The following is a 25,991-nucleotide window of genomic DNA, read 5'->3' as shown; positions in this document are numbered from 1 at the left end:
CCATGAGCCCAAAATTGAAGTATATCAAGGCCACACCAAAGGAAACAATGGGGATAATGAAGTCCACCGTTGAAACTTTCTTTTGGGCCCATTATGATATTTATATTAGTGTACACTGAGTCGAGCTGGCCTCTCAGCTTGACTCAGCTTGGCCACTAGTAGACCTTAGCTTGAACTCATCTAGGCTCAATTCTTGAGTATAACTAGCGAGGTTAGCTCGGCCGAGTAGTAGCTCAAGACAATTCTAGCTAAGTTTCCAAAATCAAAATTGACCCCACGCGATGTTTTACCCAACCCATGTAATGCCCTTTGAATTTCTCATTGTATGTAAAATAATAGTAACTATCTACAAGTGTTTCATCAAATGCTTTATAGGCAACATCAAAATGAAGAAAAAAATTATATTTGTTTCATATATATATATCTTTCCTGCCACTAGTTGGAATTTCGTTGAGTCATTTTATCAAGTACTTAGTGAGCAACATCAATATCAAAGTAGCAAAATCACCTAACTAGTCCGATCCGTGTTTAATTTGAGTTGGGTCCGATCTTAGCTGAGTTGAGCTTGCCCAAACTCAATTTCTGTTTGAAAATTTTTCTAAGTTAAAAAAATCAGCTCAACTAAGCTTGAACCCAACTTTGAACCTGTTGGGGTTGAACTTTTTCGAGTTGCGTGAGCAAACCGAAACTAACTCAGTTCGTATACACCCCTTGATATTTATTTGTAATCTAATCTGATCACAAGCTCACATAGACATGATGAATGAAAGCACAAATATCAGCTAGATCCAAAAATTATGTGGCTTCTAAAAAATTCTCAATGGTAGCGTTCAACTCCTGTTTCCAGTGATGTGGTCCACTTGAGCTTTCGATATGTTTCAATTATGGTCTTAAAATGAGTGGAAAACAGATGGACAGCGTAAATAATATACATGTATCATGGTGGCCTCAGAGACTTCTGTCAGCATGGAGGTCGGTGGTGGCAGGTTATCACGCGGTTCCCGTCAATAAAAGCAGTTACAAACGTACATTACACACACCTAAGAGGGCGGTTGTTGTAGGGGCCTTTCAGTAATTTTCTACCACAAACAGGGGCAGTTGGCCGGTCTTCTCTCCAAGTCTCAAACCCATCTTAAAAAAAAAAAGAGAAAAAAGAATAAAAAGAAGAAAAATACTCTCTCTCTCTCTCTCTCTCTCTCTCTATCTGCATTGTAGCTCTGTCTTTCAGAGCTCCCACAGAAGCTGATTCCGCCCCAAAATTCCAGTAATCGATTTTCTGCAATTCCATCATATCTTTCCTCTTTTTTATATGATCGAGTCTACTCAGATATTCTTGAGTGGCTCTAACCTACTCAGATTTGAAATGGGTTTTGGCCGTTGGAGTGATTGGAAGACCCATTTCTTTTCTTTGGTTGAATGAGATAAAAGAGGAGAGAAGAGAAGAGAAGGGAGAAGGAGAAGATGTCGTTGAAGTGCAGAGGAGGAGAAGTCCCTTACAGAAGTGTGGTTTCAAGGAAATGGACCCTTTTACTTTGCCTTGGAAGCTTCTGTGCTGGGCTTCTCTTCACTAACAGGTGTCATTCCCAATCCCCTCTTCTTCTAATTTCTGTTTGTTTCTTTACTTCTATGGGTTTTTGCATCTGGGTTTTGACTGGGCAAGCAATTCGTGTGGGTTTTCCGGAAATTGCGTTTTTGCGGAACTTCTTTCTGTTTGTTTCGGGTGAATTTTTGGTTTGTTTGGACGGGGAGTTTGGGATATGTCTGAATTGGGATTTTTACGGCTTAGATCTGGAATTGGATGTTTTGAGTTGAAGGAAAGGGACGGGCTTGGAAATTTAGTAATTGTGGTGTTAGCAATAGAATTCGGATTTTGAAGCTGTAGATCAGGCCTAGTTAGCCTACTTAAAAAAAAAAAAATGTCTTTTATCTGTTTGTGATTTGTTGATGCATTGGTTGGTTCTATGGTGAGGTTATTTCTGAAGAGGAATGCTAAACCTAGCAGCTCCGCCCGTTGTATGCGTCCCACACTTGCATGAGATCTGAGCTGCCCATCAGGTGGGCCCCACTGTGGACGTTCCATGGCCTGAAGATCAGGACAGTCGGACCATCTTATTTGCTGGACTGAGCATTGAATTCTGGAGGTTGGGTCTATTGTTTTGACTGGCTGCCTGGTTTTTATTTTTGGTCCGGATGCATTCATTCCGTGCCTTGATGAGCATCACGGATCTTGCATACATGCCGCACATGTACAAAGGGGCGGCATGCAAGTTGAGAGTAGGATTAGCAATCAGCTGTTTCTGAAAGTGTAACTGGAAATTTTCTTCTTGGTTATTCATGATTTTGTTTTTCTTCTAACAATGTCTAGAAGTTTGGGCTGATTAGCAAACTGGGGCTGAATTATTTTTATTTTATTTATTCCACACACACACACACACACACGTATGCATACACATTGATGAGGTGGGTTTTCAGTATGATTCGTGCAATGGTAATTATGAAACAAGTGTTTTAAAAGTCGACCCGGACTTTGACCCATTTTTATGGGTGGTTCAGTCCAAACAGGCTTGACTGGTGGTCCGACCTGTTTGCCCTTGAGTCCATGCCATTGTAAATAAATAAATGGATAGGGAATAAGAAAGTACGATTAGCCTGTGTTTGTCACAGGGTTTAAAGTATTGTCGGAAACCGATACTTATCGCCCAATATGTACCAGTATTGCCCATGAATGATATGGCTGTATCAGCCCTGTATCGGCCCGAAACATCCCGATAAAGGCAATACATAATGTTTTTTGAAAGATAACTCATTTCATTGAAAGAGAAGGAAACAAAGAAGACCAAAAGAAACAAAGGCCTGCCGAGATAGCAGACAGCAGAAACAGGAAGAAAGAAAAAACGGCGAAAAAACAAAAAGCGCAAAAGAGAAACATTACATCCCTGGGAACATCATGTTCAGCTTATCATCAATGGACGCCCACTCGATGATACTACGCTTGGCCTTGGACGAAACCATCCAAGCAGAGTTGGAAGAATCTCTAAAGCATCTACCATTCCTTTCTTCCCAAACATAATGTTATCAGTGGTGAACGATATGTCATGCAACAAGCCATTTCAAACCTTGGTTATTCATCCGATCAATTGTTTGAAAAAGGAATTATCTGTTAAAAATAAAAATAGCAAATTTCCATAGTTAATGACCAAAACACACTACAGGATAGTAGAAATTGTCCAATCACTGTGCTTTTCGGCCTATAGAACATCCACCTGGTGTCCCACCAGATATGCAGTCCCCATCACCATAGTCTCATATCTATTTTAAAGCATTTTCATAAATGTGGTTAGGTCATCGAGTTTCTTGGATGATATTTATCTCCCACGAATATGTGAATGCAAAAATACTACTTAGCTAACTTACATGCTTACAAAACTCATATGGTATGTAATGATACACAAGCCTTAGGGAAAGGGTTATGATGCCATGCATTTGTAACCTATGCATAAAAAAATGTGTGATGCAACCTAACAATGGGGCACTATGGGATGCTTCAGAAATGTTATGTCTCAGTAGGTATTGGTTGTTGCATGAGACGTATTACCCGTTACATCTTGAATTTATCTTAACCTAGTGCTACCTTAGGCGTTTTTTTCCATGCATTATGAATAGCTGTTGGTAGCTTATATAAAGTTTGGTAACAGAATGTGGACTGTACCTGAAGCAAAAGACATAACCCGGATAAATGGGACCGAAGATGAAAAGCTGAAGCTAATTACAGATGGGTGTAACCCGAAAATCGTGAGTACCTCCTCTTTTGTATTAGGTTTAAAAATCAATAATTTCTGAGTTTACTATCTTGAGTGTTAATGTATAGAGAAAGGCTTCAGTGCTCTGAGTGCACTATAAACTATAGTGCTTCTAGTTGGACAGTCCAATTGATTGATTTGAACTATCCATTAAATCCAGAAAACATTAATCAACCACCACGCAAAAATCGCACTGATCAGATGATTCAATCCATTATTGGTTTGACTTTATTTTCTCTAGTCATCCTTTTCTAAGTATTTGACAGGATGTTTACCGTTGCCTAACAAAAGTGATTCTTTCGAATCATAAGAAATTCATGATGGACCCTAACAAATAGATGGATTACATTGTTGATTGGACTTATTTTTGCATAAACAGTCTTGAGCATCCGTGTTAACAGTCATTGATCAAATGGTGAATATTTGTTAGGTTGATGTAATGTTCGCATAGTAGCCCATGCAATGCGCACTGGACCTAATGAACAGTCTAGATCAATGGATTCGACAGTCTAAGTGCCTAAATTCAACTAGGAGCATTATAACTTATAGTGCTCTGAGAGTACTGTAATCTCTCTCTCTCTCTCTCACACACACACGCGCGTGGGCACGTATATTTTGTTTTTAAATTTCTTATATCCTTCATTGAGTATGATTAACTTTGCACTGCGATGGGAGTTGAATTTACTTTGTTTCCATCAGAAGAATGTCAAGCGAGAACCTAAGGACATTATCGGGGAGGTTTCAAAGACTCACTTTGCCATACAGTAAGTTATCCTATTGTCTATTTTAGTGGGTTTTTGTTGAGATACGACATTTTCTTTGAAATTTGGGTAATCTGAATACAGTCTGCTTCCTCTATGAAGATACTTTTTTGAATCTAATAAGGAAAAACAAAATGCTTGTTGGAATGCAGAAATCTGGATAAAACAATTTCAAACTTAGAGATGGAATTGGCGGCTGCAAGGGCTGCACAGGAGTCAATACTCAATGGTTCTCCTGTATCAGAAAACTTAAAGATCACGGAGTCCAGTGGGAGACAGAAATATTTAATGGTTATAGGAATTAATACTGCCTTTAGCAGCCGAAAACGAAGAGATTCAGTTCGTGCTACCTGGATGCCACAAGGTTCATGGTTTGGTCTAATTTTCTATTTACGTACGTGTAATCTTCTTATACATGCTTTCTTGAAGCTGATTTCTGGATTCTTAAAAAAAAATGAAAATAGGTGAGAAAAGAAAGAGGCTGGAGGAAGAGAAGGGTATCATCGTTCGCTTTGTTATTGGTCACAGGTTGGTTTAACTTACTTTTGAAGCTGGTCTGAGTTTAAGACATAAGAGTGCAGATTCCATAGGATAAGGCAATAGTATAGTTCGCCACCATATTCATCCATAGGATAAGATGGTTTAGTTCACCACCATTTTGAAAATGGTGGTGCCTCATCCCCTAAATGTGACATGTAGTTTTGCAATTTATATTGTCCAAATCATGGTGCCCAAATGGATGAGTAGAATAAAATGTGTAGTGGTCCAAATCCAATGGGCGCAATTAAATGGCTAAGATCATCAGCTCAGTGTGATTTTCAGGCTATGCTCCATCCACAATAGGCCCCATGGTTTTTACTCTCCAGATTGCTGTAAATGTGTGGGCCGCATATGGTGGATTAGTCACCACCATTTTGAAAATGATGGATTAGTCACTGCCATTTTGAAGATGGTGGCAAACTTCTGCAGTTTATTTCTTGATCCAATCATCTGGTTAGCATGTGAAGCCATTCCTTCTAAATATTTCTTGTAAGCTTGGCAGCTGTTGTGCAGAGGACTGATCTTAGGTCCTTTTGTCATGAGGAATAATAGTGTAAACATCCATGTGTCTATTTTGCCTCAGCAAACGATTCTGTACATTCGGGCCCATGGTTTGACGGTCAACAACATTGATCCGATGGGGCCTCGCTGTCGTCAGGCTATGCCCTGAATGTCTCCCAGTTGTATGAAAAGGTCATCTATCCACTTGAAAAAGTCGAGGTCTCCTCTTAGAAAGACACCCTGGAAGGATGCACCAACTCTGTCCTTTCATTGATGTTTTCAAATACAGTGATATAAGAATTTGAAAAGGGCAAGAGAAAAACATGGTTAAAGGCGTAACACAGCTAGTTTCTTGAGTCGAAGTTCCTTCTGAGCGGATTGGGCTTCCCTGACAACCAAGGGAATAACAACAATAATCAGGACTTGAGCAGCTAGAAGGCAGCCCTGTTATCAGCATCAGCATTGTATCTTTTTCACAGCCATTTGGGGTTAGCTTATTCTCATGATTGCTTTGTAAATGTTGACGACCAGCTGCCTGCTTGGTATTAACCCTCCTTTAGGTTATGGGGCTTGGCATGGGCTGGTGTGTCGCATCGGGGCGGAGTTAGTGCACACATATGCACAAGTATACAATTGTAGTCAAGACAATTCGCCCATGTGTCATCTAGGAAGTGAAAAAAGAAAGTTAGATTAGGCAAATGATTATTTCCATGATCATTATTGAAACATTGAATCCGTTCTTAGGGGTCTTGTTTAAATAGCAAGTGGAAATCTCATATTTGTAAGACAATGTCATTGGTTTTTTTTTTTTCTCCAGAGAATCCGTATGGAAAAGTGCAATGATAACTTTGTGGAATCCTTCATTTTCTTTGATATCTAAACATCTCAAACTGTCACATCAATGGGAAAACCTTTTCCATTTCCATTGATTTCCTTGGAATTGGTGATATCCAAACATGTCTAAAGTAAAAACTCGAGACTACTTATCTGACCAGTCTTTAATATTGGATCAGTGATCACCATCGTATGATTTGGAAATTGGACCAAAACATATTTAATACTCACTTCTCTATATGGGTATGTCTGTTAGGTTTTAGCCACTAGCATTCAGCCTGTTATGCATAATAACCTCCGATTTGGTGCGTAGAATTCAAAATAAAGGAAAGCAGGTGCTCGAATTGGAAGTGTTAAGTAAGACTACTACTTGCTGAAATTAGACTAAAATTAGTATAATAAGAGGGAACTGAGATGGTAAAGAGAGGATTAGGCATTTGTCGGTGTCAAAGCTGGTGAAGTAGATAGGTATCCCATTCCAGAGAACAAGCAATTGGTGCCTCTAATGCTGACTGGACATCTAAGGCAACACCTGCAAATTGGCGTCGGTGCCTCTTAACTCCTATGGGTACCTTTTTTTCTTCTTCTTATTTTTACTAATGTAAAAACTTACTTTTTGGTAAGCTTTCTGATGGCCAAATCAGGGACCAAAGAACTGCAGTTGGGGTGCATGGCTTTTGCGTGGCCGAAAATGGGATGCATGTTTGATCCCATACTATACTCATTCTCTCAAAGGAAACTTCTGTTGATGCCTTCTAAGGTCTAGAATGATGCATAAAAATTTCAGGTTTATGCATCCGAAGGATATGGAAGCAATTGTATGTGAAAAACACCAAAAATTAGGCTCCAATGGCAATGAAATTTGACAAATGGCATACTATAAGGGATATTCAAAATCCACTCACTAGGATGCAAAATGGGTTGTCTACACCAAGGTGATCCGATAACCTATTGGTTCGATCTTGAAGGATATTGTACACCCTTTACTTTTCTGCACAAACTTCAGGCCTGCTGGCTTAGGTCTATATCTTTGGCTATGGTTGTCTATGTTTGTATAACTGAGGTCCACCCTTGATTAGTCACTTAGGAAGTAAGAACAGTAAGACTCTAGATTTATGGTTTGAGACTCACGAGTATGGAATTCAAGAATTTTAATGGTTGAATGTTACTTCAGTCCCTATTCACTGGACAATCATCTGAGTGCTGAGACTTGGCTGCCTAGTGTACTTTATGCATTTTGATTGTCCTCTCTACATGCCAACACACATAACGTTGCAAATATGTGCACTCTGTTTCCCAAGTACTACTGGGGCACAACATGTCTATGGAATTTACTTTTAAAACTTAATCGTCTCACACTAGCACTGAAACATTGAAGTGCATAGCTAACTGATAACATATTATACATAAACATGAACTTAGGGCCTGTTTGGATTCATGGGAAGGAAAGGAAGCATCATTTTCTATGAAATTAATTTTCTATTGCTTTTGAAGGCTTGTTTGTGAGAATTGGTGGGAAACACCAATTCTCACTCCCTCTTTTTATTGGAAAATCAACAAATTTATTTTCCCACCTATCCCCATAAGAAACCCATTTTCCTACAATTGAAGGAAAATAAATTTCTTAAGAGTTAAAACACATGTGCCACCACCCATCTCCAATTGCCTCACATGCGTCACATATCCAAATGTTCCACTGTCCATCATCTATTTTGTCACACATGTGCCAATGTGCCATGTGCCACCATCTATCTTCACTTAGGCCCCACATGAACAAAGCTCCTCAAATGTGCCGCATGTGCCTATTTTCCATTGTTCATCTTCTTTTTTGTTGCATTTGTGCCACCATCCACCTTCATTTGGTCCTCATGTGTACAAAGCGCCTCACATGTGCAACATGTGCCAACTTTCCATTGTCCATCTTCTGTTGCGTCGTACATGTGCCACTATCCATCTTTCACTTGTGCCCCACATGTGCCATTGTCCATCTTTAATTTCTCTATACGTGCTACATGTGTCAATGTATCTATGTGGACATTTGCCACCATCTACCTTCAAGTGCCCACATGCGTCAAATTTTCTAATGTGGTGCTCGTGTTATAGTTGCCATCATACAATTTCAAGCACCCCTCATCGTCATGTGTGACACCATTGAGCTTAAGCACCCACATGCGCCATTGTCTATCTTCAAACATTCCATATATGTCATGTGTTAATCTCGCACATGCCAATACCTACAAGGATTTTTTTTATTTATTTGACCAAACAATAAAATGGGAAACATGCACCAAATTTTCTAGGAAAATCTTATTTAAAAGCAAACATAGAAAGCAAAGATTCATTTCCCACAATTTCATGGAAATAAAGTTTCTTGAGAAACAATGTTTCCTTTCCCACGATTTCCATGAATCGAAACAAGACCTTAGTATAAATTATGAAATGTTGGACAAGAGAACCACCATCATTTTGAAGTGTTGGCAACAAAAAATTCACCAAAGTATGGCATGTGTGATCCACGTGGAGCAAGGAGTGGATAAAGAGAGCAAAAGGAGAGATTTGGAAGGGAGAGAGAAAGGAGAGGCGGAGGGAAAAGTTAAAGGCTACATGCAGGTGGTGCTACACAGATGGAGAGAAAAAAAGAGAAGGGAATAGTAGGCGATCCATCCTTACTCTTTCCCTTGTTGTGGCCCACTCGATACCTTGAGCCACCTAATTTTTGGCTTGATGTCGTGTACATAGTGGATGTCACACAAACACAATCATCAGGGTGGGCCTATACGGCATTTGTCGCCACAGTCTTCCTAATTAGTTGGTTTGTGAGGGCTACACACAGAGAATAGGAGGTCAAGGCTACATGCATTAAAAGAAGTGAAAGGAAGCGGTTTGATCTAGGCTGTTCGTGGTGCCCTGTGTGGTCAAATATGAACAATCCCTTGCCAAGCAACTGCATTTTTTTTGACTGTTTTACCCTCTAATAACCAATTTCCTAAGACTTAATGGCAAGGGAAAAAGTGTCCAAAACTACTGGTGTTATATATAGTATGGATAAACATCGATTTATTGCGTAAGACTTGGGAAATATGATAGTTCTTTTTATATGGAATTCAAGAGTTATACTGATTGAGCTGTTCATGCCCCATTAACTGGTGATTGTCTAGGTGCTTTAGGTTCATATTCATGCCTCGTTAACTTAGAACATTGTTCCTGTCATTATTCCTAAAGATGTCCCCAGTTCCTACCAGGCTAGGATTACCAATGGGGCTCCCATCAAAATTTAATCTAAAACCAACATTAGGAGGGGGAGTCTATCTGAGATTTATTTTTATGACACCCATATCACACATATTTTATCCAGTTAGATATGATCATTTGTTTAGAAATTCCTTTGAATTTGCTGTCTATTATGCACCAATTAAGGATTAACTCAAGTGCTTTATTCAATACTTTCGTAGTTGCATCGTATTGTGAGTGTTATCTCGAAATATTCTGAACTTCATGGCCTTAATTTGCAATTGAAAAGCGGGCTAAATTTAATAGCAGTTAGCTGTGCATGTTATTATATTCTGAATGCTTTCATGTTTGATACTGAGTACAACACCTCCCAAACCATGTTATCATGTCTTAGTGCGTTCTGTTAAATTGGTTATGCATACTAACCTGCCAGCTATCTGAATCCATTGATTTGGTAGTTAGGCTTATGTTTCATGCTGCCTCTTCCTGTAGTTGTTTTTGGGAACTGAACTTCTTCCCTTAAATCTCATTCTTTGTGCATATCAGAAGAACACACACACACACACACACACACACACACACCAAAAAAGAAAAGAAAAGAGGAAAAAATTAAAATCTTGAAGTGGCTTGTGACTACCTTCATTAGGATCATAGCATGTAAGAGCGTGAAGGTGTAGATCCTGAAGAGCACGTACGGCTTATTCTTCTGTAGTTGCTTCTTTGTTCCCACTGTTGTGGATGCTAGGTGAAACCAGTTGCTGTGGTATGTGCGTATGTGTGCACTTTCACGAGATTAGCAGCTCACATGTGTTAACATGCATACATGATACATGCATCAGATCCTAGCCACTCATCAGGTGAGACTGGCCTTGTTTGTTCCCTGGACCAAATTTCAGGCTGGTCCACCCATCTAGTTGGACACCCACATACCAAATAGATGTCAGTGGAAGGGGCCTACTTGCCAATCATCAAATGGATTAGAGGGGAAGATGCTGTTTCTTGGTCTCTGTCGTTAAATTCTCTAGTGGTTAACACTCTCACAGTATGGGCTAACATATCGTTTGCACAGGCCTCTGAAGGTGTTACCTTTACCGTTTCATTTCTGGCCAGGGCTGGTGTGTCCTGTCCTTCCCTTTGTATTGGGAACTCCCTTTCCCTTTTTTACTTCAATAAAATTTTTGGTTACTTTCTTAAAAAAAAAAGTGGATTGTTGGTCAATCTTTTCGCCCATCCTTTTTTTATACATGTGCCTACTTGATGAAAGAACGAGCCTGGTTTTGGGGCCAAGGCATGTGCAGTGTGGCCCACCTGATGAGCAGTTGGGTCTTGCATAATTGTGTCATGTTGGCACGTGTGAGCCACAATTCCATTGACACTCTTGAGCCCTTTGACAGGCCCAACACAGAGTCATTCTGTGAACGACCTTTTCAGCCAAGATTTGTTGTAAATTTGGGTTACGGTTGAAAAGCAGCCAAGTCTTTATTTCATTTTTGCAAGTCACAACTCACGCCCACCAGCATGCATCACGCCATTTGGGTGCACATGCAGATGTGGTCCAATGGTCAGAACTCTTCATCTCCTGGGTGGTGCTGTGGATGGTCCCCAGTCTGAAACTCAGGCTGAACAGATGATTTCACCATCAGATATAATTAAATCCGGAAAAGTCCTTTTACTGCTATCTTTCCAGCAACACCCCCCCCCCCCCCCCCTGCGTCAGTGGAAGAGGCATTGTCTCCTTGTGTTTGGAAATTTCAAGTTCCCCCCAAGATAGCGGTTTTTGGGTGGTTGGTGGGCAAGAACAAGGTTCTCACAGTGGACAACCTGAGAAAAAGGGGAATGTGTATCCCAAATATCTGCTTGTGCTGCATGGCAGATGAAGAAACAGTGGACCATCTTTTTATCCACTGTGCATTCATATATCAGATCTAGACTCAAATCCTATCTCACTTTCAGGTCTCTTGGTCCTTTCCGGATTCAGCCCGTGACCTCCTGCTGGCTTGGTACAGTTTGAGGTGTGGAAAGCCGAGATCTAAGCTGTGGCGAATGGCTCTCTTGGCAGTTTGGTGGGCCGTGTGGGAAGAAAAGAACGGAAGATGTTTTAATGGCTCCTCTAACACGGTCGAGTCTATTGTTCAAAGGGTGATTCATCTCATAGTGGAGTGGGCCTCTTCCGTTGATAAGCTTAAAGATTGTAATCTGCTCTTTTTGGGTTCTTAGTTGGTCTGCTATCTCAGCGGTCTAGCTTCCCTTTCTTGTTGCCGTTCTCTTTCCTTTTCTAAAAAAGTTATCTTTACCTTTCCAAAAAAATAATTAAATGTGGACTTTGAAAATAAACATTTCAACAGTTCACATTCAATCCCACAGATTAGGGGTCAGGATAATCTTTTCAGCTTGACCAATGGATCATGGTGCATCCACTATAGCTCCTAGAGGATGATGGTTTGGATCATTGGACCATCTCTGCATTTGGGATGATTGCATCATAGCATTAGTTCCACAATAGCAATTCATCCTTACTTGTATCTTGGATGGAAAAGGTTGAGCTCAGTGGAAGAGTATAGTAGGGATCCTTGCATCTTTATAACTTGTATAACTAGTTTTACACATACAGAATGCTCCTATCATTATTCATTTATGCTAATTGTCCAGTCTTCTCTACTGCCCCTTAATAAGATGAGGATCACAAATTAAGAATTTCATGAAACTACTAATCAATTTTGTTTGGCATCACCAGTGCTACATCAGGTGGTATTCTGGACAAAGCTATTGAAGCGGAGGATAGAAAACATGGTGACTTCATGAGGCTGGTAATACCTCCCTTCTAGATCGTCTATCGCCCTTTTTTTCTTCTTTCCCTTTAAACCAACAGATGTGTCTGGGATTGTATCTGCTATATGAATTTTGGATGTTGCTTCATCTTACACTTTTCTTCCCCCTTTTCCTCTAAGGAACATCTTAATTGATATTACTTGTTTCAGGAACATGTTGAAGGATACCTTGAGTTATCAGCCAAAACGAAGATATATTTTGCCACAGCTGTTTCAATGTGGGATGCGGACTTCTACATCAAAGTCGATGATGATGTCCATGTAAATATAGGTGAAGAATTCCCTCTATTATTGTATTGCTTGTGCTTTACACACACACACACACACACACACACACACACACGCACACGGGTGTCAGTGTTCATATTATCGGCGAAAAATCGATAATATCGCCGATATTATCGGTGTCGCTAGAGTTGCGACACCGAAACTCACTTTTTTCGTTTCTCTTCCTAATATCGGCGAATATTCGGCGGTTTTATCGATTTTTATTGTAAAATACAGTTGTCGACCAAAAATCGCGGCTCTGTCAAGGGATAACTGTAGCCGACAACTCCTTCTCGACGATAATATTGGGAGCTGCCTAAATACCAAAAAAAATCGAGAAAAAAAGGGGAAAAAGAAACTTTTGGAAGTATGTACCTGTAGAATAGGATCGTTGATTGGAAGTATGTACCCTTCCGGAACCTCTTCTATCGGCGGCTTTTTCCTCGAGTTTTTTTTTTAGGATTTTGGGTTTTGAGAATCGGATTGCGTACTGAGTTACTCAGTAGTCAGTACGCTTTTATCGTGCTGAGTAAACTCAGTTGGGTCTACTGTGAATGTATGTGGGTTATCCACACCGTCCATACGTTTTCCCAGCTCATTTCAGTGGTTGAGCCGAAAATTGAAGAATTCCCAAAACTCAAGTGGACCACACCACAGGAAACAGTGGGAATAATGACTTCCACCGTTGAAACCTCATTAGGGCCCACAGTGATGTTTATTTATCATCTAACCTGTTCATAAGATCACATAGACATGGATGAAGGGAAAACACAAATCCAAAAGTTTTGTGGCCCCAAGAAATTTTGGACGGTAGAATTTCAATTCACACTGTTTCCAGTGGTGAGGTCCACTTGAGACTTGGATGTACTTAGTTTTTGGTTTAGAGTCCTAAAATTATCTGTTAAAAAGGATGGACGGAGTGGATAAAATATTTAAATCCTGGTGGGCCCCACAGACTTTACTCAGTACGCTTAGCGTGCTAAGTTACTCAGTGCGCAATCCACGTACCCTTTAATTGCATCCAACCCCCGCTCAGACGGTAATCCGTCCGAGCAGGGCTCTGTGGGGCCCACCATGATGTAAGTGTTTTATCCACACCGTTAATTGCTTTTCTTAGATTGTTTTAAGATCTAATTATGAAAATGAAGCAGGTCCACAGCTCCAGTGGACCACACCAAAGGAAGATACAATGATAATGACACCCACAGTTAAAACCTTCCTAAGGGCCACCGTGATGCTTTTTTTACCATCCAACCTATTCATAAGGTCATGTAGATGTTGATGAAGTGAAAAAACAAATATCAGCTTGATCCAAAACTTCTCCAGCTCCAAGAAGTTCTTAATGGTGGATGTTCAATCCCCAATTTGTGGTCCACTTAATCCATATACCTGCCTCAGTTTTTGGCTCATATGTTAAAATGATCTGAGAAAAATGATGAACGACATGGATAAAACACTTACATCACGGTGGGCCCCCCAGATCCCTTCCTGGACGGTAATCCGTTCGAGCGGAGGTAGGACGCAATCCGCGTCCCTTTTATAGGGAGTGAAAGCGGCGGGCGTGCCGACCTCAGTGGCTTGGATGTCACCAAGTTCCGTGGACCCCACCATGACGTATGTGTTATATCCACATGGTCCACCATTTGGCGAGATCATTTTAGGTCATGAACCCAAAAATTAGACAGATCCAAAGCTTGGGTAGACCACACCATAGAAAGTAGTGGGGACAATGATTCCTACCGTTGAAAACTTCCTAGGGCCCACAATGATCTTTATTTGTCATTCAAGCTGTCCATAAGATCGCATAGTCATCGATGAAGGTAAAAAACAAAAATTACATTGATCTAAAACTTCTATGGCCCCTAAGAAATTTTCAACGATAGACGTTCAAATTCACATTATTTATTCCGGTGCAGTCCATTTAATCATTGGATATGCTTCATCTTTGGAATCAAGCCCTATAATTATATGGTAAAGTGGATGGACGGAGTGGATAAAAGTATATAAATAAGTGGGCCCAATAGAGTTGACTCGGTCCACAAAGTATTATATGAACTCATTTTGATTACAATTGGAGCGATTTTGATTATAGTGGGCCCCATAAAGTATTATATGAACTCATTTTGATTACAATTGGAGCGATTTCTTATGGCAGTGCATGCTTTTTGAGCCCCATTAAATGAAAACTTATTATTTAATGCATTGTTTTGTAATTTTTTTTATTCCTAAATATGCAAATATGTGTATTTAGGCATGCCTTGAAGTTTTACTAAAAATTTCCATCATTTTCCCCATTATTCGCCATTTTTCTTCGCATTTCCGGTTATCGGCGATAACGATATTATATCTTTATCTCCAGTCAGCGAAACTTGTAGCGATACTGACAACTTGAACACTGTGTGTGTGTGTGTGTGTGTGTGTGTGTGTGTGTATATATATATATATATATATATATATATATATATATATATATATATATGTGGAGTAATGCTCCGCTGGGAACCGGTTCTCATGAGAACTTGTGAGAACCTTTTGAGAACTCATCTCACATGATGTGTATATGCAATCCAAATGGTCTTCTAGATGAGTCACCTCATGAAAATCCTACGGCCCAAAACTTAGCCCGATCTAAAAGTCTAGTGGGGCCATAGCAAAATGAGAGGCAAATCAAGGGAGGGAATTCCCTCCCACTTTGCTATGGCCCACCGGATTTTTGGATCAGGCTAACTTTTGGGCCTTGGGGGGTTTCATGAGGTGATTCACCTAGTGGACCGTTCAAATTTTGTGCTCACATCATGTATCAAAAAGTGCTAACGAGTTCTCGTGAGAACCAGTTCCTAGGTGAGCATTTCACTATATGAGTAATGCTATGCTCGGAACCTGTTCTCATGAGAATTCTCACATGATGCGTATATGCAGTCCGAATGGTCCACTATATATATGAGTGTGTATATATACATCTACATGTATATGTATGCCTCTCTCTCTCTCTCTCTCTCTCTCTATATATATATATATATATATATATTATGGAAATGTTCCTTTAAGGTCGACCTTACTATTAGTAAGATTGAGCTCTGTGGGCCCCACTGTGATGTGTGTCGATCATCGACACCGTCCATCAGATGCATCTCCTCATGTTATACCTAGAGCCCAAAATCTAGCTTGATTCATGACAAAGGTGGGCCACACCATGAGAAATAGTTGAGAGTTGGTGTCAAACCATTAAAATATTTTTCCTTTTTAAGCTGTAATTTTCTTTTTCTTAGCTGTATTTTGTGCCATCTCGGTGCTCTTAATAAAATTATCGTTACCTTCCGAAAAACACCCTTTGAGTCTTTTTGATTGTTTTTGGGCCCCACCAAGATGTGTTTTAGACATCCACCCCGTTCATTTTGTGTTCCACTTGGATGAGGGGTTCCACCAACTTTCAAGTCATTCTAGAACTCAGGTGAGCCCGTGAAGTGATTTTAGATTTTGTACTATTCTAGATGATGTGGTCCAACTGAGTTTCGGATACAACTAATGATGTAGGACATGAAAATTAAAGCATGCTATGCAAGATTCCAGGCTTTAGATCATACTAGTTCAGAAATAATCACACAAAATTCCACATCCAACATAAAGTCAAGCACTTAACAAGGGGAATCTATGCGGGTCCAGGCCTACACATGCTAGGGCTGGATCAATTTAAAATTATAGACCAAACAATACTAAAAGAAGAGTAGATTCAGCCACACATGCACGGGAATATTTTCCCCAATCCAAGGGATTCACAAGTTTCAATTCGGAAAAACCCTAGGGTTAGAAAAAGGGGCAAAGAAATTGAGATTGAAGACAACCTAGGGTTAGGGTTAGGAAAATCAGGTAAGAGAGGAGTGAAAGATAGGAAAGAGTGCACTTGAAGCTAGCTTGTGCATGTGGATGGTAGGCCAGGCCGGACGCACGTGCGCTGCGGGCTGTCTGCACGTGCGTGGGGCTCACGAACCCAAAAACTCCCTCCTTAGGGCTGGTCGGTTAGGGTTGGGCTACAAACCCCCCAAGTTTCGGCCTGATCCGACGTACGGTTCGTTTGTCGTGCTCCGCCGAAGTTTCAGCCATCTTGCAAGGCCAGATTCCAGAAATCTGCTGTAGAGAAGGATTGACTGCAAAGTAATGATGGATTTGAAGGTTGAATGGCTGTAGAGAAAGGTGAATATGGATGGTAGAAGATTGAGGTGAATCAGGATGGGTGTGGCTTCGCACCATGGTAGTTAGCCCTTCGAAGATGGGAGAGATGAAGTAACCACAAATAACAACTAATCAAAGTAATTTAAACTGTCTATAATGTTCTTAATAACAATAATAACCAAAACTCAAAGTACTAGACCGTTTGGAATAGTGGGCCACGATCATGAGAACCCATGGTGAGATTCACATGACAATCGGGTCCATTCCAAGGAACCAAAACGCAGTCCTCTAACTAGGAAGCTCTCCTTGGACGTCCTCATCGATCCAGATCGATGGTGGGGCCCTCCTCCTTGTGTACGTGCGTAAAGGGGGGGGGGGGTGCGTGTGCGCGTGATGTCCCCGTCAATTAATTTCTGGCACATTCCATGCTTAGGAGGGAAATCAATAGCTGCACGGGTCAGATGCCACATACACGTCATAGTGGGGCCCATATAGTTTGACCTTACCGTAAGTTATAGTAAGGTTGGCCTTATAGGAGCATTTCCCATATGTGTATATGTTTATTTGTATGTGTATATATACATAGATTGTGTGTTTTGGTTTGTCTTTATGATTAGACAAAAGCTAGCATCCAGTGGTTGATATAGTCATACTTTAAAAATGCTTATAAGTCTATGTTCTGCAATAATTACCTATAGACCTATTCATTCCGCACCCCAGCCCCCGCCCCCACCCCCCTGGGTCAAACTATTAATAACTGGGGTTGCTTTTCCAAGTAAATGAGAGATACTTTGTGGGAACTTGCACCTTTGTTTATGGATATCTGCAATTGTTTTTTTTTTTGTTTTTTTGTTTTTTTGTTTTTTTTTGTATTACGCCGTAAAAATTAAACAAACTGCACATTGTCGGGCGAACGGCTTCGTTCGTGGGTTTGCTCCCCATAGACACAAGTTCGAGTCCCCTCCCCGTGGATTACCTGATGCATGTGGTTGGCGGGTGATTGCGTGCATCCGTAGGGAATAGTCTCGCCTTAAAGGGGCGGAGACTCCTTGTCGTCATTAGGTAAAAAAAAAAAACTAAACATTGTTTTCTCGAAGACTATGCATCAGCGATTTCACAAACTAAAGGTTTGTAAATCCCAAATGCTCCTCTACATGCAAACCTACATGTGTATGCAACTGCCCATGTGTGCCACATCCATGTCATCAAAGTTGGTCATCAAGTGGGCCCCAGTGTGCAGATGACCTGGACCAAAAACAGGCCATTCTTTTCGTTTGCTGGGTCCCATATGTGCCAGCTAAAATTGATGGTAAATGAAAAAGGGTCAACATTCGATATTTAACATATAGATATAGGTGAGGACCACACGATGCGTGGAACTTCCTGATTTTTTCAGGCTGGGTCCTTGACAGGGCGAGACTGGTATAATTTACTGGCTTGAATATCATTGATCTTAGCACATGCGCTACATGTAGGTGGGTCTCTGGGGTTATCAAACCTCTTTAAAAATATCCCTTATTTTAAAGAATAAAATCCTTACTACGTTTTTTGAATTTAGTTATTTAGTTATATCTCCATTTTGGAACAGAAGCAAAATCAATTTCATACTGTTAGTGTTACAAGTTTGGAGCAAATCTTAGTTGTTTAGGAAAGAGGTTTGTCAGTGTAATCACTGTAAATAGAACTTGAATACTTGTGTCATTCTTCTTATGTAGTTCTCTATGCTGTTCCTTTGTTACATTGACCACATTTGCTTTTGCTATTACTGCAGCAACACTTGGAACTACATTAGCCAGACACCGTTCAAAGCCCCGGGTTTATATTGGATGCATGAAGTCTGGTCCTGTCCTCGCACAAAAGTAAGCGTTCTCAAAATGGTTCAATTGGTAGGTGGACGAGGATCTTTTAGCTTTCAGCTTCTAATTTTCCGTTGTCTTGGGACAGGGGAGTGAGGTACCATGAACCTGAGTATTGGAAATTTGGGGAGGCAGGAAACAAGTACTTCCGCCATGCTACGGGCCAACTTTATGCAATCTCAAAAGATTTGGCTACTTACATATCGATAAATCAGTAAGCCTACTTATGCAATCTTTTCTCGTGAAACCTTTTGATCTCGTCTTGTTTGTGATGTTGTTGTCCTTCTAATCTTCTCAGGCATATGCTACACAAGTATGCAAATGAGGATGTCTCATTAGGATCCTGGTTTATTGGATTAGATGTTCAGCACATTGATGATCGCAGACTATGTTGCGGTACCCCACCTGGTAAAGTTGTACACTTGTACTGCATTATTTTTTTGCCTTTTGATTCTTACCGATGGATCAATTTGCTTTAATTCTGATTGGAGTCTCAATGATTTATTTAGAGCTCCCTAGACATTTACCATTGAACTCTTCTTTGGATCTTCATGCCTTTTGTTTTTTTGTTTTTTCTGAGAAATGATGATGTCTGGGATGGATTTGAGACATGAGAATATAAATTAACCATGAGAATGAACAGATGCACAAGCTCGAATCTCCATAGTGAGATAACTATACAAAAGGCTGGAGGGTCATCAACCCATTCACGTACTGAATAGGTTCAATGCCTCTTAATGGTATCTGCTGCCGAGTTCCCTTCTCGGTAGATGCGTGTCACCTTACAATAAGCAAAACTCTTTAAGAGCAGCTTTCAGTCTTGAATTGATTCAGTTGTGTTCCAATATCTGTTCTTCTGGGTGAGGAGCTCCAGAATTGCACTACCGGAATAATCTTGGCTTAGATGGGGGTGATCTGCACTTGGTGAGTAAGCTGGACATACAAAAATAAGAACAGGAAGTTCAGCAAAATGACTGATGCAGTTGAGGGCTTGAGTTTGGGAAAGCAGCAATTTTTTTTTGGGTTTCATTCCTAATGATGCCACCACCTACTCCCTCCTGGGGTCTCCCAAGAGGAGCTATTGAAGTTAAGCTCGTGCTGGCGTGGTTCAGGTAACCCATGGCAAGGTTATAGCTGCAGAGCTCATTGAAGCCAAAATTGAAGAATAGTATCCTTTGCTGGCAAGAGATATCTTGGCATGTAACTATTGCCAGATTCTTTGATCTGCCAGTGGATCTTGGCAAGGATCTATGGAGGTGGTTCTCTGAGTTCCAACTAATCTGAGAGATCAGAGCTTTGAAATCTGTTGTGTGGTGTACACAAGGGGAACCTTCCAAAGGAATTTGAAGTATCCCTTGGTATCCATCGCTCCCGCCTGGGTATTGATCATGTTGGCAAAGTTTCCATGAGATCAGAATGGGAGTTGATTGTTTTGTAATTCAAGATGACAGCTGCACTGGGGGCATTCAGGGTCAATGGTCTGACGACCCTTTCTGATAAATCTGTCCCAAGTTGGCAGCCTTCCTGTGGATGCTTTTCATAGGAAGAAGAGGACTTTTGCATAAAGGGCCACTTCCAAATACATTCCAAGTAAAAGCATTTCATAAAAACATAGAACTGTTTCTCCTAATAACTGCAATCCTGTTTGTTAAATTCAGGAATTTTGTTTTTCTACAACAGGAACCTATCATAGCCATTTTAGTTGTAATTGAAAATGGCCTGATTACGTGCCTATACTTGTTATATGAAATGCATGTTGTGAAGTTGAATGATGGGTATAGGACTATCTACATTTGCTTTTGCAGATAACTATTTTAAAACTTCCAACATTCTATTTGCAAATTTATCATTTTGTGCCTCTTCTTTTCTAAGTTGTGCCAGTAGTCTATAATCATTATCCGTTCTCCCAATGTCTGATTCTTAATCTTGAAGAATCATGGGTCTCTCTCTGGAAGTCATAATTTTGAAGTATCAGACAGCTTCAATGATCGATTATTTTAGTTCAAACTGTTAAAAGTCAGGATCATGATACAACATAATTTATATATGTCGTGATGCATGTGTTTATTGTTGCGTGCAAGTGCGTGTTTTGGGGAGGGGGAGGTGTCTGCGCGTGATGGGTGAATGTATTGTTCAAAACAGGTAACTATTGCCCCTCATCCATGAATGCTACGGTTTCATTGGCCTGAAACAGGGCGATATGAGGGCGTATTGTGGTGAACAATATGGTACCTGATATACCCATTTTAAACTTGGTGTGTGTGGTGGTGTGGACGTGCATCGTGTCTATTATACATGCAATTCTGACTTCCAAAAAGGAAAAAAAAAGAAAAAGAAAAAGAAAATGAGAGAGGCCGCATACCCATTTTCACTTCCTCTTCTTCTGGTAACTCTGGTAATATGCAAACTTGAGCTGTCCTTGGATCGTGGATTGTGGTGCTTTTCCGTGGTAATAATCGTCGTTTCTACATCCTTCTACTGCTTTCTTCATGGTGTTTCTATCGCTTATGTTAACACATGCACATAAATGGAATATCTTATTCTCGGACGATCGGTCGGATGGTGAAACTAACATCGGAGCTTTATTTTAACACAGATTGCGAGTGGAAGGCCCAGGCGGGCAACATCTGCGTTGCCTCGTTCGACTGGAGCTGCAGCGGCATTTGCAAGTCTGCTGAAAGGATCAAAGAGGTTCACCATCGGTGTGGTGAAGGAGAGAATGCACTTTGGAGTGCAGTTTTCTGAAGTAGGCAGGGTGTAGGAGTTGGGGTATTGTATGTGATATATATAGAGAATGTATGTAATTTTCATGTGTAGCATTATAGAGGTCTGACTGCTGGTGGGGGGGACCTCTTCCATTTTATTAGTAGGGAGAAGAGAAGACCCCCTAAAGCAGAAAGGAAGCAAGAGACCCAACAATCACCGCCGGCCCGCCCGCCTGCCCGCCCGCCCGTGGCCCATTCTTTTAAAGCGTGCTTGGATGGCCATTATTGCTGTTGTAAGTTACTCCACGATGGCCACGAGCTACATAATAAGTGCTGCTAATCCTTTTGGGTAGCCTTTGCTTGCTGCCTGTGTTTCATAAATCAGTGGATTCTCTCCCTTTTTCCCTAATTACAAATGCCAGTTCTATCTTTGGATGAGCCTTTTGTATATCATTTATTAGGGTGTGTTTGGTTGTGAACTGAATCGCAAATCATGATTGAGGAAGGGTGGCACCGTTCTAAATCATAATGACAGCCAGACCCCTAATTGCAATTCCTTGTATTGCAAGTTCCACTTGAAATGCATCTCTCTCTCTCTCTCTCTCTCTCTCTCTCTCTCTCTCTCATTTATCAAAATTAGCTTGAATTTATTTGTGGTGTAGAGTACTCCATTGGGCTAATATTTTGATGGTGTACCTGTCTCATGAATGGATTGGTCCAAATTTTGCCCCATGTGATCTTTATGGTGCGGCCCACCTTTTGTACGCCTCATATGTTCTACACAGGTCACCTACCGGCAGGAAAAGAATGTGGAATGTGAAGGTTAAGATGCAACATTGTATGTGAGCATTCATCTTTCCTGATTAATTAACATTTTAATAACATAGCTTTTGATTAATTACGAAAGCATGATTGTTGTGAATATCACACGAGTGTAAACAAAGTGACATGATAGTTTCAAGATGAAATGCATATTCCATTATACGCCATGATAGCTCTTTGATCTGTTTACTGCTCGGGATTGGTATTTTGCATAAAAGTCAAATTTCACCTATAATCCCAAGATTTGATGGCTTTTTTTTTTTTTGGTTAAACCCCAAAATTCCTCCCTCAATGGGATTTTACCAAATAGTGCTTTCATTAAAGGAAAGAGTGCTTTTTTTTTTTAATATATATATATATATATATATATATATATATATATATATATAGGTGAATTTACACTACTGCTCATATATATATATATTAGATGAACCAAAATTATGGAGAATCTAATCATACAAAGTCTGGATTGTAAACCAACATTATTATTATTATTAGATAAACCAAAATTATGGAGAATCTAATCATACAGTGGTCCAATCCTAAAAAACAATATACATCACTCAAGACATCCAAAATCAATTCCAGTCCATTTGATGATTTGATCGGCCTGACTATTTGTTCGTGTGACTAACATAGCAGGGTTCATACGTTGAACGGGTTGGATGTTTCACACATACCATGTGGGCCCCACAAGTCCAAACTTTCATTACTTCTTAAAGAAAAAAAAAATAGATGGAATTTTTGTAATTTGCTCTCTTCAAAAGCACCTCCCTGTGGAGGCATTATTTGGTAAACCGGTGGTTTGGATTTCGCGGTAAAAATCCCCTTTCACATTGTTGTGGGCTGATCATGGTATTGCTACACTTACAGCTGTAGATCCTGACCGTCGATTAAACTGTCCATTTAGCCGGATATTTACAACCACAAATTGGATTATCTTTGAATATTGGGAAGAACATGGCCTAATCTGATATTTTGCATGTTTGAACTCCACAGATGGGATGGCTTCGATTGTAGGATCTTTCCAGTTGTTGATGACATGGGCCACGAGGGACAGGCCCACAAAGATGGACTATCTGACTTCACCAACCTTAGAACCACGTGTACGATGGAGAATGGAGAGATTCAAAAAGATTTGGGTGGTGGCATGCTTTCATTCCCTTTTTCTTGTTGTAATCATAATGCCAACAAAATCCCATTGTTTCCATCATTTTCAAAGTGTGAAAGCAAACCCACTACCTCCCCCTCTCCCAACCAAAGTCAATATTACTTTTTTTAAAAAAGGTTCTGTAAAAAGGACCCAACAACATCCTTAAATTAAGTGGATTTGTATGATCTTGTGTCCCGTGTCTGAAGATCCAGACCGTTGTTTGATTATGATGGAATAATTTCTCAAAGTGGATAATCTTAACCCATCAATTGAAGTCCCACAAATAGACGGATGAGGAGGAATTCAATTTCAATTTGGACAGCTAGGATGTTCCGGTGAGGTAGGTTGTGGGGAACGGTCCAGATCACTCAAACAGGAGTCCCACTTAAACAAAGGGAACAAGAGTCGTACACGTGTCATTGCACAAGGATCATAAAATCCCACCTTAGCTAAAACCATAGTAATAACGACAACAGCTCCATTTCCACTCACAAACCCTTGATTATCTTCATCCATACTATTTTTTTTTTTGGATCCATTTATAAAACCCCACCTACAATCCAATCTCTACACTCCCCTCACAAACTACTTCAATTAAAAACCCAATAGCTCTCTCTCTCTCTCTCTCTCTCTCTCTGTCTGTCTGTCTGAAGGATGAGAAATGGTGATGAAAACAATCCCAAATGCCTGAGAGTGGTAGACATATGTCTAAGGCTGTCTACCATCCCACTTAGTGTGGCATCCATATGGGTGATGGCCACAAACAAGCAGTTCAATGCTGACTATGGGATGCTTCAGTTCTCCAATCTATCTGGCCTCAAGTAAGCACTCTTTCTCTATTCTTTTTCAATTCTTATTTTATATGTGGGGCCCATATCTTGGTCAGCTTAAGCCCTTTGATTTTGGCCCTTTTTTCCATATAATTTGGATTGTTGCTATGTTTTTCTCTTTTAACCGTTCATCGGTGGGCCAACGATCGAGGCTTATGGGATAATTATGGGTAATCATCCATCCATGGTGGTACCCATGTGATCAACGGTCTGGATCATTGCGTGATGGGACCATTGATCACTGAATCATGCTAACATGATTAATTTTTACAGGTACTTGGTTTCCATCAATGCCATATGTGCTGCGTATGCTCTTCTTGCTTTGGTCTTCAATGCATGGCTCGGATACTTCATCAGCGACACGATTCTCTTTGTTTCTGATCAGGTATTCCCATATGGGCTTCTTGCTATCATCAGCTAGCTGGTCTCAATAGAGTTCTATAACCCATCCACTGTACACGTGGCATGCATGCATGTGTCTGATTCTTGACCATCCAAATTATGGGCCTTCACGGTTATAGGCCAATCTTCGCTCTTAACCATCTGATTTTGCAAATTCAATTTGTAAACGGACCTTTTATTTCTTGACAGTCCATTTGATGGTTGTCAATTGGATGGTTAAGATTGTCTGATTATTGTGATGATGAGGATATGCTCTATCCACAGTGGGGCCCACGATTTGGGTGGCTCGGATTGTTGTGCATATATGCCTATAAGGTATCCGGTGGCTGGGATCTAGCATTCACTAGTGAAGTCCGGCAGGCAAGATTTCTATTTTTGATGGGTTTAGTAGTCCATAAGGACACCTTAAATTGTTGCCCTTGGTCCCTACATCCACTCTAAGTGGGTACCACATCAGGGATCACAACCGTTCATCTTGTGTTCGATGCTAAATGGTGGTAAATCCTTTTGTCGAGTCAAAGGGCATTTGCCTGTAGAAAGAATCAATGGGCGTTTTACTTGTAACCGTCCATTTAAAGACCATGATCCGACCCACCAGATCATCCAATCAGCCGGAACTCCGAACCACGGTTCATCGATGTCAGTCCCATAGGATCAACAACGGCCCCCACGTGTCGACTGCTAGAGGACTACAATTTCAATTGGCCCCATAAACTACAAAACCTCTTCTCCCCATTTGAAAATTTAAATTTTACAAATTTCATCTGATCATTTAGATTTTGATTTACACACATCCATCACACACACACACACACACACACACACACACACACACACATGCACCCATTTTTCCATTTTTGGTATATTAAACATTATTCCTAATACTAATCTCAGTTCCCAAAATGGAAAATGGGTGGGGTAGCTTGTGGGTCCCTTGTATATTTTATTCCTGATTTTTGGTTGGTGGGCCATCTTTATCAGGTACTGGCTTATTTGATGGTGACATCAGGGGCTGCAGTGGCTGAGATATTATATCTAGGATATAAGGGTGACAGGAAAGTATCATGGAGTGAAGCATGCTCTTCTTATGGCAGGTTTTGTAGCAAGGCCAAGGTGTCTTTGATCCTACATGCTGTGGTCTTCATCTGTTTCCTTATATTAGCTGTTATTTCAGCTTATAGGCTTTTTACCAAGTTTGAGGCTCCTTGTATATCTAAGGAAGGAAATGAGGAAGAGGAATAGATGTAGGATGTGGATGTGTTTGTCTCAATGTAGGACTCTTTTCAAGTCT

At 40.4% G+C, this 25,991-nt stretch overlaps 2 protein-coding genes across 3 annotated transcripts; both read left to right on the top strand.

Moving 5' to 3' along the window:
- Nucleotides 1-1,151: 1,151 nt before the first annotated feature.
- LOC131240538 (probable beta-1,3-galactosyltransferase 2) lies at nucleotides 1,152-21,922 on the top strand. Of its 2 annotated transcripts, none has more exons than XM_058238836.1 (11): nucleotides 1,152-1,574; nucleotides 3,696-3,792; nucleotides 4,503-4,564; nucleotides 4,714-4,925; nucleotides 5,026-5,089; nucleotides 12,402-12,474; nucleotides 12,646-12,766; nucleotides 18,704-18,791; nucleotides 18,877-19,002; nucleotides 19,087-19,196; nucleotides 21,385-21,922. In XM_058238836.1, exons 1-11 carry the CDS (start codon nucleotides 1,462-1,464, stop codon nucleotides 21,531-21,533), a joined length of 1,215 nt encoding a protein of 404 aa, XP_058094819.1. In that variant the 5' UTR covers nucleotides 1,152-1,461; the 3' UTR covers nucleotides 21,534-21,922. The 2 variants fall into 2 exon arrangements, with proteins under 2 accessions (XP_058094819.1, XP_058094809.1); XM_058238826.1 differs by having other exon boundaries at nucleotides 1,153-1,574; nucleotides 4,500-4,564.
- A 1,405-nt stretch (nucleotides 21,923-23,327) lies between these two features.
- On the top strand, nucleotides 23,328-25,991 carry LOC131240550 (CASP-like protein 2D1). The gene is made up of 3 exons (XM_058238845.1): nucleotides 23,328-24,289; nucleotides 24,572-24,683; nucleotides 25,682-25,991. Exons 1-3 carry the CDS (start codon nucleotides 24,123-24,125, stop codon nucleotides 25,940-25,942), a joined length of 540 nt encoding a protein of 179 aa, XP_058094828.1. The 5' UTR covers nucleotides 23,328-24,122; the 3' UTR covers nucleotides 25,943-25,991.

This window comes from Magnolia sinica, chromosome 1 (genome assembly GCF_029962835.1).
Source record: "Magnolia sinica isolate HGM2019 chromosome 1, MsV1, whole genome shotgun sequence".
NCBI classification, from domain to species: domain Eukaryota; kingdom Viridiplantae; phylum Streptophyta; class Magnoliopsida; order Magnoliales; family Magnoliaceae; genus Magnolia; species Magnolia sinica.
This window is presented reverse-complemented; position numbering and strand designations above follow the sequence as displayed.